The 13,125-nt window shown below is 33.7% G+C and overlaps 1 protein-coding gene across 1 annotated transcript in view; it reads right to left on the reverse strand.

Moving 5' to 3' along the window:
- Positions 1-664: 664 nt before the first annotated feature.
- The window catches only part of LRP1B (LDL receptor related protein 1B), a gene marked incomplete at both ends in the record, with an annotated part of 669,864 nt that continues 657,403 nt past the window's right edge, over positions 665-13,125 (reverse strand). The window contains 5 exons of the mRNA XM_084288908.1: positions 665-805; positions 3,338-3,436; positions 4,470-4,614; positions 6,009-6,099; positions 8,267-8,343. Of these exons, the coding sequence (XP_084145034.1) occupies positions 665-805; positions 3,338-3,436; positions 4,470-4,614; positions 6,009-6,099; positions 8,267-8,343 (553 nt within the window). The remainder of the gene's footprint in view (positions 806-3,337; positions 3,437-4,469; positions 4,615-6,008; positions 6,100-8,266; positions 8,344-13,125) is intronic.

Here is a 13,125-nt window from a genome sequence, read left to right on the forward strand (position 1 = left end):
TAAATACAAAGCTTGTTTACATGGTATATATGTTTAGTATAGCATGTACAGTCACTGAATTTCTGAAACATAATCATTGTGTTCATGCAGATCATTAGATGTTTCATTTCTATAATCTTGTTTACTTCTTGGCAACCTAAAGCTAATTTAAAAGCAAGTTATGTTTGTTTGTGAAAAGTTATCTAGCTTTATCAGGATCTGAAGAGAAATTCTAATGGGCACAAAGAAGAGAGTAGACCATTCAATCATTCTTTCACCATTTAAAATAAACAAAATTACACACTGTACTACAGCTTCCAGACTACATAATGAAAAAGTGCAGATACCATCTTCATTGATTAAGTAGAACCAAAAAAGTTCATAGAAAATAGATTGCTCATTTTCACGCTACAAACGATAATGTTGTTTGCCATTTTAACAAATTTAAAGGTGTGTTATTTCAGCAGCATTGTTGTAAGTTGTACCGTAGTGCAGTTTCTTTTTCATAAAAATACCTTACAAATGGTCAGTCAAAAGTCATCAGCAAAAGAAAAACCCAGAAAACATCAACAAAACAAAAAACAGAGGTAATGCTGATGCCAAAACAATTATAATACTGTTGGTACATAGAAAAGTAATCCTTATATTTTATACATTTATACAGAGTATAAAAGGTAACAGCAGATTATGCCACAGTCTCCCTTATCCCAATATCTATTTTCTTTGGAAGGAGTTCTCTTCTTTCATCAACGCTTGCTAAGGAGTTTCGACAGTTTTGTCCATCCATGTATAACTTTGCATATACTGGATTGGAGTAATTTGTTGGCTGCAGAGAAATTAAGCATACCTTAGATCAGTCAGATTAAACCAAAATAAACATTTATGGATATGGAAATGGAGTTGTTAAAGCTAGAACAAGTACACATAAAATATAATTGGACATATTTAATAGATACCTGGACTTCTGCAAACCTGATAATGGGTTAATTATTTAGTTCAAATTAAATTAATGATATGAGACATGCTATTAAAATAATCAGTGACGTGACATGCAGCATAGTATGATATTAAAACCATAAAAGCAATGACAAAAACAAAAACCTTGAAAAATGTCTCTGAAGTTCACTTGTCCACCTTATTACACCAGAAGATTTCAGAATAGGTATGAAGTAGTTTATAGAGAAGGTGCACTGTGAGACCATGTGACGAGTTTAACAGTAGAAAACTGCAATCAACAGTTTCCATATATTACCTGTTCTAAGACATCAGCATCCCATCAATAGCTGACCATGTTTTCGAATTCTGTGGCCCAAATATACAACATGATTTGACCAAAAATTCAATACTTTCGTAATGAAAATTAAACTTTTTAAAAATATAAACCAGCATAACTATTAACATATCATAGTATTTACAGATTGAGAAATATTTTCTCAACAAGTTAGGTAGCTTGGACTGTAACGAAAAAATCTATTGAACTGAGTAATACTTCATTACAGGACAAGTCCATTTTTAAGTCTGCAAAGCACTTGAGTATATGAGAAATCTCCTACATACGACAGTGTAAAAGGATGAACATGGATGAAAACTTACTCTCCTATCACTAATGCTAAGGGAAAAGCACTTTCCAAAGTTTATAATATAAATGTCTCAAATAATTTCTTCATACTTTGTGCATTTATTGTCTCCTAGAAGACCTTTGCTATCCAACTTGATATTCAGACTTTCACTTATAAAAACTGGAAAGGGTACTTTGTGGTCAAAACATTCCTTTTTCATAACCAATGAAACAGTACGAGTTTGCTTACACAAATATAAATGTTTACAAAAAGTAGAAGAACAGTAAGACAGAAAACAGGTAAATGAAGTTGTTTAGTGAAAAGTGGTTAATTTTTTTATTACACTCCTTACCCCCTCAAAGGTGGGTAGATTTTCTTTATTTGAACACATGCTGAAAAAACACTTGGGTAACAAGGAATAAAAGGAGTCCAGAATCGTAACTTTCCTTTTTCCTGTTGGTCAAATACTCTTTCTGAATCCAGGGTTCTGATATTCTTTAGGCTGGCTAGCTAAAGCAGCTACTCCTTTGGGTTAGTTAAAAGCTGCCTATGCTATCTATTACAGATGACAAAGTGACTGTCATGCTTTCTTAGAATGGAGGAAGAAAAAGGTGAGTCACATTTATTAAAAAAAAATAATAAAAAATATAAAAAAATAAAGAAGCTACTCTTGTATGTTTCTGGAACTTAAATATGTAATAACTGCTGCTGTAATTTATGAGAGCAAAATCTCATTTAAGCCTGTCTAGCCCCATTAAATTGGAGATCTTTACATTTGTCATAATGATTATCATCAGCAAGTTAGGTTTATTTCAACTGACAGGACTTTTTATTTCTTTGACCATCACTGTTAAGGGTGATAACTACAACAGTTCAAAGAATCTTGCCATTTATATAGTGCCTCATGGACAGTAGGCTCTGTCTCATGATACCTCTTTGAGTAGGTCCTAATGCAGTACAGTGAACCACAAAAAGTAAATAGAGTGATGTGAGTAACAGTTACTGCTGCATATGGGCATATATTCTATGTCTCCTCATCAATGGTTCTGTAGTCCATCAGAAATGTCATATCCTATACAAATTGTTACATTTTGAACAATAAAGAATATGTTACAGTCATGCAAGAATGCAAATGGAACAAAAGATGAATATATACTGAGGCATATGAAAATGAATGTCATATTGATGTCCCTTTTTAATAATTTAAACTTCAATGTTTGCAAACATCATGCTGAATTGTAGTCAGTCTGATACTTTAGAAGTTACTACCTTAAGATGTTCAAAAATTGATTGAAAGCTGCATTGCAAGAATTGATTGAAAAATGCATTGCAAATATTAAAGGAAATTCCTCATTTTAGTGTTTATCAAATTCCTTTAAAATGACATAACTTTTCTTTTTTTTTTTTTTCTCATTTACTTGGGAACTTCTTTCAGCTTGATAAACTTCACTAAATGTCTGTAATTACAAATGAATTGAAAAATACATCAAGATATACAGCTCCAAATGCTATGCTAACCTTACATAATGCTATGAAAAAGCATCGTTTTGCTCACTGGCTTTGCATCCCTTTGCATCCCCATACATTTGCAGTTTTAGATCTTTGTATGCAGAGAGGAACCCCTTATCTCAAAATTAAAATGTATTAATTCCTGTCATTCTTCCTCACATTAAAAAAATAAAAATAAAAATAAAAAAATGAAACCACACACAAGATACCTCTATTCTAAAATGACAGACAAACTTTCTTTAGCGAGGGGCTGTGGTGGAATGAAATGGATTTGAATCATCATTTCTCACCCCTGTTGATAGTGGTCCTTTCAAGTCAGAGTTTAGGTAGATTGATGGAGTTGTGTGGGGAAGCTTGAATGCAGTGGGCCCTCCCCCTATGTATCTGGCCTGTATAAACAGAAAAATTTAGTTTCTGTGCTAACAGAATATGTTCTATGTGTACTTATAATCACCGTTACACAAACAGTGCACTGATTGAAAACATTATTTTAGAGTGATCAATAGCAACAGTAATTTTAAAAAAGCTCATTGCATGTATTCTTCACCTTGAAAAATTCTTTCATTCAGTCTGAGAAAAACATTCAGCATTTTAAAATCATTTTTTCATTAAGTGTTAGAACCCGACTTCAAAATGAGCATTGGTTCAGTTACTCATCCCCCGGGAGTAACTCCATTTTCAGCTTACCTCTTGTACTCTGCACACTGGCTATGTGATTCAGCGATGACATTCCTAGAGCTAACAGTAATCCGGTTATTGCTTTGTCAGAAATGCCACAGAATGATGGCTGCCCTTTGGTGTATGTCTGATTACGGAGCTCTAGGAAAGATATCGCAGCATTACCCTGTTCATCCCATGTCACATCACTCAGGATGTTCAGTCACTGAAGAGTGCTGCTGCAGAATGACAGCATCTTTACACGAAAATGATAATACTTACTAGTTTTGTGTAAACATTTAATCTATCTATCCAGCCAGGACTCTGAATTCTGTATGCCTTTGGGAGTTTTCATATATGAAGTAAGTTAAATCTTCTGTGTATGAATACATTCTTTCACACTTCAAAAGGTAGACTCTATGATAATGTATTTCCATTCAGTATTTGTGACTAGACTAAGAAGATGATTAGGCAACTCAAGGCAGAATGTCTGTGACAAAACTCACTTCACAGTTTAGTTCCAACTCTATTTTTGTAAAATACAGGCACTAGGGAAGAATGTCCATCATCAAGCATCAGACCGCAAAAACATTTGTTAATATACACAGGAAGTTTCTTCTAACGAAACCTAACTTGTCTATATGTTCACTATGTCGTTAAATCTAAACACCATCATTTTGTTTCTATTAATGACAGTTAAAGTCAAAATCTTTTAAAGACATAAATTAAGTAATGTTTTGGCCACTTAAAAAAGAAAAAAAATACCTTTTCTGCATTTACAGTAAAATCTGAGGCTAAAAGACCACCTTCACTGTGATCATGGCCCACCTCATACATGTTATATGATGGATTGCCAATTTCAACATTGATTCCTCCATTTATAATGGGTTGTCTTCTGATAGTTTTTGTCCTGTAATGCATAAACACAAGAAATAAGCTAGTGACTTAAGCTAGTAGCATACAAGTGTTGAACAGCTAGACCTATTTTAACACTTTACAATCTTCCTGGAAGAGATTTAAAAACACTAAATTCTACATAAAAAGCATTACATTTCAAAATATAATTTTAAGAAAAAACAAAACAAAACACATTCTTTACTGAAGTCAACTCTATTTCTCTTCTGAAGAGTGATTATTTAACTGTTGAGAATGACTTCTTCCACTTAAACAATTTACAGACTAGCAACTAGTATTTAACAATAATTGGCTATGAATGAATCTGTTGTTTAGGAACAGCAGCATCTGACATCCATGGAGCCTGGCAGAGTCAGCATTACTAATGGTACAGCCAGAAATGTCTTTTGTTGGCTTTTCAAAAAGAAGAAATATTTTTTTTTTTTTTTTCTCCTTCCCTTCACACTTCTTCACAAAATTTTAAAGGACTTAAAAGGAGACGTTATCTCAGTTTTGGAGGTAGGTTAACAAGACTCAGGAGAAAGGAAGATGCTCAGGAACAACCAGAAGACCAACTACTGGACTGAAGTAGGTGTTTTGCCATCTAAGTCTTCTGAATCTTCTTTAGTAGGCCACATCGATATTATTTGGAATATTTCCTTGTTAAATCTCCCTCTCCACTACCACCATTTTGCTAAACACAAGAAAGTCAACAGCTCTTCCAAACACCTTTATACAGTAGAAATTCCCCAACAACTCTTTACAGCCTTTGAAGAAGTCAAAATATCTACTACACTCCTTAATGTAGTTAGGAGTTCTAGGGCAGCTAAAATTCAAGAGAACAAAAGATTCACTGTTCAGTGCTGGAACTTGGTTTCCTGTACAAGATAAATATAGTACTGATGATGAGGCTCAAGACTCTACAGTAGGTACTCTGAACATTGTTTACATCTTCACTATAACTTACACAAAATCGAAAAAAACTAATCAATGTAAATAAATCAGAGTGAACTATAATTAGAAACTGGAAATTCTGCACAGGCTCTATCTGCAGGTATTCATAGACATGAGCAATATTTCTTAATTACGTGGTTCCAAAAAAATACATTAATTCTGCTTACTAAGTTCACTAAGTCTCTGGCTAAAATTATTAACACTTTTTCAGCGTTGGCAGGATTGAGCAAACTTGACAAGAAAGAACTATATCATCTGATCTACTGCAGGTGGAATACAAACACATTAAATATCAATTGTTCCAGCAAGAATCAAAATGTAACTAACTAATTGTATCCATAAACAGTTTGTTTGTTTTTAACATTCTCAACATTGAAGATTTTTGATATCAAAAAGGTGCACATATTTCAAAGATTTACTTTTTATTTTATACATAACTATAAAAAAAATACTTACCTTCTTTTTCTTTTGCAAAGAAATAGTCCAATTACCAGAGTAGTGATCAAAGTCACCAATAAGACAAGAGGAACAATGATTGCAATGCTTCCTAAAACAGGAAAAGGAAATCTCACTGAACATTCACAGCTAAGTCTAATCACAGATGTAAAAAAGTTAAATTAATTTAAAAAATAATAATTTACCTTACCAACAAGTGAAATTTCATGTGATAAGCTTCATTAATTTTAGCTTTGAATGTTGAAAAAATATCACAGGTACTGGTGTAAACACTACCAGAATTTTTTGTCAATCATACCTGAGTTAATTCTCACCACACACACACCTCTCCTAAACCCTGCCCTCATTTGCAGTGATAACATATGAAGGTGCATGGAATTGCCACACACTTTGGACTTAAGTAGCATGGTCACTGATTTCAACTGCCTCCATCATCTTCAGCAGTATATTTAAGTCACACAACTAATAATTTGTAAGATTCAGTGCGTCGTTCTGATTGAAGAATTCTATTGTTAGCATTAATATATATTTATTACTTTTATTTGTGGGAGACATAAAGTGTAGTAAGCAATATTAATTTCTGTGTGGTTGGCATATCCCTTCCTTTTACTGCATTCTACTCAAGAGCCAGTAATTTTGTTATGTTGATATAAGCAATCAAGGCAACTACAATAATGCTTAATGTAGCAGAAAAACAGTGTACAGATCAGACAGGAATGTTAAAGCAGAGGAGGGAGCAGGGAAGAAGAAAGTCAGCTGAACGTTATTTTAGCAGATAAATAAAATGAAACCTGCAAAAGTAAGGTCAGCAGTGGTACCCTTCTAAGAATTTCTCAGCTCGTAGTTCAGCAATAAAAAAAAACAAACAACATACAAGTACTTTTATGTTGTAATATCTCTCAAAGTGATCCTTACAGACCACAGGACTCTAGTATGAAGCAAATGTGGAATGAAATGCATTTCCTCTAATATCACAATACTTAATTGGTGGAAAATGAAAGTACTGCTTACTGTTTCATTGACTAGATGGGTTGATTCATAACAAAATAAGCTGTTGATAGTCTGCTCTCCATGAAACAGTATTAATAAAGAAATGCAAAAAAAAGGTCCTTGAATTCTACCTGAAAGTCAAGTCAGGTTCTCAGAGGCCCAAAATAAAGTACTATTGAACAAAAACCTTAAGGATTCTGAATTCACTTCAGCTTATAAAGATTCAACACGTAACGGACATTAAACAATTACTATTTTAAGATAGCATTTGTGTAAATACCTGGATGAAGTTCTCCTTTGGAGATAAAAAAAAATAAAAAAAATGTTCATTTTGTCTTGGCACGTAAACTTACACAAAAAACCCTGAAAAACAGGCTACTAAATGTGAGCTAATGTCTGGAAACCATGGTGCATCCTGGGGTCTAGCAGAAGGCAAAAGATAAACAGATGTTTCCTAAATCATAGCAGGTATTCCCTCAACAAGTAATATCTAGCTAGGTTTTGCCTGTGTTTTTTTTTGTTTGTTTGTTTGTTTTGTTTGTTTGTTTTGTTTTGTTTTGCCTGTTTCTGACTTGTAAGTTTTATCACTTGTCTGTAAGTTTTTTCACTTGTCTGGATTGGTAGGAAGATTTCATCTAAGCATCAAGCTGACCTGAATAGTGGGCAATTCGTTCTCCTGCTCTTCTTGGGTTAAATGTGACTGAGACGTACAGCAGGGTACCATCAGCATACTCAATGCACTGCAGGGGACTTTGTCCAGTTTAAACTGCCAATACCATAGCAATGCTATCCTTTTATGCTTACAGATATGTTTAAAAAAAAAAAACACGACAGGAGCTATTCTTATTTTCAGGGTGATTTTCACAGTAGGTAAAATTCAAACCTCTGCAGACAGCCAATGCAAAAGTTATGAACTACTTACAACTCTATTTTTGATGCTTTCAGTGGGACTTAAATGGTCAGAGGTCTTGTACTAGTTCTCTGCACAGCAGTGATATCACGAAGCACTTGTCACTTGATAACATTTTAAGAAAAGTGCAGGCTAGCCTTGAAACAGGGAGTGTATGGCATATGGCACATAGCCAAACCTTCTCATGAAACAGTGTCAATCAAAATGTTAAAAATAAATAAATAATAATAAAAAAAGCTTTTTTATCCCTCTCAATTTAAAACAGGTAACCAGCACATATCATTTCACAAACTCATATTCTAAAAAGTATCATCAAGTTAAAATTTGATGAGCAATAGCAATTATTTGAAGTACTTACTTGTACTAATATTGTCAGACTTGCTGCTTTTGGGAGCTGGCCTCTCACACTGTGTGCCTGACCAGTTGGCTGAACATCTAAAAGGATCCAATTAAAATGATAAAATTAATAGATGTCAGCTGTTAACACAGTAACCTATTAAAGAGACCACCAGCATCTTCTCAAGAGCTACACAAATGACAACTGTGATTTTACAAAGTAAACAATAAGCTTCATGAAAGGAGTCAACAGCAATCTGCCATAGTGCTTACAATATTCTGAGCAAGTTTTTAGTTCAAAACTGCAGTTTTGTATCTTCAGTTGCTGCTATTATCACTCAATTATCAATATCAATTCCAGAGTCCTTTTCTAAAATTATTGGATAATAACTAATCATATATTAATGTATCTTATACCAATTATCATCTACTATGCGATCATGAAGGAGCATGTGAGCTGAATCCATGCATAGATAACTTAGTCTAGCAAGGTTTATTTGTACTATGTTGTTTTAGGGTCAGCTTTGATCTAGAAGCTCTATCAGCCACTTCCACATTGCAAAAAGAGTATTTGACTGGACATAAAGCACTACACACATCCAGTAACTCGCACTATGTATACTAATTGCCTCCTCCCAGGGTGCTGCTGTTCCCCATTGCGCTGAATAATAAAAAGTTTACCATGAAATACTTCTTACAGACCTGGCTGTAATAATTTACTTGTACAGTTAAGATCAATCTTTTAGTAATATTCACAAACTTACTGACGTTTTCTTTCTATTCACATTTAAATGTTTTCCTGAAAATTCCATAATGCTTTATATTTTTAAAAAAATTAACTATATAAGTACATACATATTTATAGCAATGTATACATATGCTTGTAAGAGAGTTAAAGCATAAAAAGCTATGAAACTGAAGGGATAGGAGTATCTCCACTGGCTTCAGAGGTCCTTGAATACTGATAATGTGAAGAATAAATATTTCGTGTGCTAGGTGCCTGGATGAGCACAAAGTTATTCAGCTGTAATTTCCTTGTGTGAACATAAATATGCAAATATTTCCTCAACTGAGAAGTTGCTCTCCATGCATACAAGTAAACACAAGGAGTTCATGCATGCAGCCTCAGCACATCCATCAGAAAGGGAAACAAATACCTGAATGAAATCCCGTTGCTTATTCATCCTGCTGTAAGTATGATTAAGTTTACTATGGAACCTGAAACGCTCCTTGTGGAAACGGCAGAAGTAGTCACTTTTCATCTGCCTCTTGCATATTGTGCAGTGACTCATATTTTTCACTGTATTTTTGAATTATTTATGAGTTTCAATAGGGGTTATCTTTAGGAAAATGCAATAGAGCATTACTTTGCATGCAGTTCTAAGAACAGCTATTATCTAGTGCCTTTCTAAGGATTAAACGAATTGCAGAGTTTAGGGCTGGACATGCTTAATGAGCAACATTGTTCTATGATACAAAAAAGTTTGGAAAGATACAAAATATTCCAGATAAATATTGTGGAATTATTCCAGGAGAGTCCCAGCTAGATTTGCTGATGATGCCTCTGACTCTCTTTTGTCTTTGCAGATCACATGGGAAAAAAGACTAATTTATCCCTTTCCTCTTAAGCCTTCTCCAGCACAATCCAATATTCAGACAAAACCTTTTACTGTGTTTCATGCTAAGTTTGAACCTTCTTTGGAAGGTTTCTAATTTCTTTTTTTTTTTTTTTTTTTTGGTAGGACATGTTATGCACGTGCTTAGCTCAAACTCTACAGACATCAGCAATGCACAGATGGTATTTAAAAACGTGTTTATTAATTGATAGTTGGTTCAAAAAAATTCCTACATAGAGTACTTCTGTTATAATTTAGGAAATTCTTATGTTTAAATTTAAATGCATATTTCCATTTCCTCACAGCAAAGGAACCTCCCCAATTGCCAACTAATTACAGACAATATGATTCACAATAATATAGTTTAAAACTGAAGCCAACTGACATGTTTACTCCTGATTACCACCATTTTAGCTCTTTCCAAGCCAAAAAAACCCCACGATTTTAGTATTTTAAAAGATGCATTTGTTCCTTTTTTTTTTTTTATAGATCCATTTTTATCAATTATATCAAATTGAAGTGATTACACTGATGGCCTACCTTATTAGGATGCTATTAAGGAAGTATTTTTTCAAAAGTTTACCATTTAATGCACAGCCGCAAAGAAAGTATCTCCATTCTTATAGACAAACACCTTAAATTTTTATATTTAGTATATTCTACAGGGTACCAAACTGTTGGTATGCAACAACCAAGAAAGAAATATGTTTTACTGGAAGTTTTGCATCATTGCTCTTGAGGTTTAAGTTCCACTTAATGCTATACTATGGAAAATAAAATAAGAGTTAGACATACCTTTACTTTGTACCTAAATCCTTATATTGAAAGTTTCAAACAGTTCTGCTGTATAAGAGAATCACTACTGTAAACCTACTTTAAAACTCTTAAAAGAATATAACTTAGTGAGACTAGTAAAAGATTCACCATTGAAGTATGCCAAGTATAAGCTTATCAGAAAATTGTGCATACTGTACACATTCTTCAAAATCTTATAGCAGATATGACACCATGACAGCTGGTGAAGAAAGAAAACCTACAGTTCTATATGTAGAAAACAAAGGAACAAATTAAGGTAGTAGGATTAGTAGTTCTTGGCATTTTAATTGCAAAAAGTCAGCAATACTGAAACAGTTCTGAGCAATTTGATAAAAATCTCATAAAATATGATAGTTGCCACTTCACTTTCCTTTTCCAAAGGCTTGCTGTCACCAATACCTTTCAGTGGGATGAAAGCTGACAGGATGGCAATAATTTTCTTCTGAAATTAGACATAAAATGCTTGCCCTTTTATGGTCCGGGAAGCCATTAAAGAATCTTGGGCATACAGAACAGAAAACAAAATAAGGTCCAAGGGAAAGGTGTTTGCAAGGGAATTTGACACCAAAAATTAGCCTTGACCAGGCACATGAATAATGCTGGGGTTAGGACATGTAAAACAGTTGCTGTAGGAATGTGGGAAAGATTAGTAGATCTGAATTACTTTTACTAGTGTTCAGATACAGTAGACATAAGTTGTTCTTAATAACAACAGACATTTTTCTGATATTAGAACATTTAGACTCAGACTGCTCAGTATCTAGCATGGGAACTGACTTCTGGTTTAATTGGATGCACATCATTTTGTACTTTTCCAAATCATTTGATATCAGGAGTTTTTGTTCTGTACTACTGCCAAGAGTTTTATGGCCAAAGATATGACATTTGCAGTATAGGCCAAAAAAAAAAAAAAAAAAAAAAAAAAAAAGGGAATTGACGAAGCAGAAAGCCGCTGATTTGCTGATTTCATTGCATAAAGCCACTAGTTTCAGTGAAGACATACATGCTATAAAGAACTGCACAGAAAGACAGTGATAAAGCCTAATCTGAGCTACACAAACAAATAAAGATGGAAACAGATGGGGATCTTGACAGTGAAGGACAGGTTGGAGTCAGTTGAGTGGTGCAAGGTGCTACAGGTGCAAATCTCCAGCCCCCAATAGAGTCAGTGAACAGATCAAAGAGCAACAGCATCCTAGAGAATGCCAATATAAATCCCGAAAGTGAATGTAATAAACAAAAGGTTGTACATGGCCTGCTGCCAAGGTCATTAATGAAACTACCTACAGCTCTCTCTCTTACAATTTAGTTCTACATTTAGAAAGAGGTGACTGCTCAGGAAACACACATTCTGAGATACAGACTGCCTGTGCAATAACAATTATTTATGCAGAGGAAATAGTATTGCAGAAGAGAAATGTTTTAAAAACTCTAAACTGGAATTGTAAAGACATCTGACTTGTAATGAGAAACATTCAGAATTAAGACATTTACATTTTAGAGAATGATCATGCTGTTGTTACAGAATCTACTCATGAGAGAAAATGTCTCTTTTCTCTATTTTTCTATAAACCTTACAGGTCAGTGCACTGAAACACTCCAAACTCAATTATACGGGCACTTGACCAAAAGGAGCCATTTGACTATGAAATGTCTGAACAAATAGAAAAAGCTAGTAAAAAGGCTAAATTGGAGGCAGTGTGGATTTTCCTTTTTTTTTTTTTTTTTTTTGGTGTGTGTGTGTGTGTACGCCAAAGGCATTGTCATAAAATATAATATAGAAGGCATAATACGCAGTTAAAAGTGCTCTTGTAAGGATGTAAAGAGCTGTTTTCCAACTCAATGCACCAGTGTGTAACAAAAAAAGTCAGAAAGCAGCACTAAAAGATTAGACCAGAAGTACAACAGAATCTGTGAAACAGTCATTACAATACAGAGGTTGAAGGGGAATTGAAAATGTTTCTTACCTAAAAATGTTATTTCTTCATTACAGTATATATAGCGAAGTAAATTTCTAACTTTTATTTTTAGTCAAGACATAGATAGCAATGTATTAAAAATAGTAAAAGCATTTAAAGGAAAGTATCCAGCCCCTCTATTTTGAGAACACATTAAAATTCTACTAGAAAATGTCTTCTCATTAGTATTATAATTCTTTGTAAGATGAGAACACAGAACATCTGAATTATAGTTATTTACTATTTGTATTAAATTGCACCAAAAGGCAGAAATTAAAATAATTCACTTTTTCCCTAAAACTCTGTAGAAAGACATAGTATGAAATAATCCTTGCCCTATACTAAGTCACTGAACTATTCCTTATTAATTAATTAAATAAATAATAGCGATACTTAGTAGAAGCAGTCTTCATAAAGGGAGCTGATAGTACAGAGTTATACCCACAGACAAACCCCCAAAGTGAAGGAATTTGTTGTAGAAGCTACGGGAT

The sequence above is a fragment of the Netta rufina genome (genome assembly GCF_964035555.1).
Source record: "Netta rufina genome assembly, chromosome: 6".
NCBI classification, from domain to species: Eukaryota; Metazoa; Chordata; class Aves; order Anseriformes; family Anatidae; genus Netta; species Netta rufina.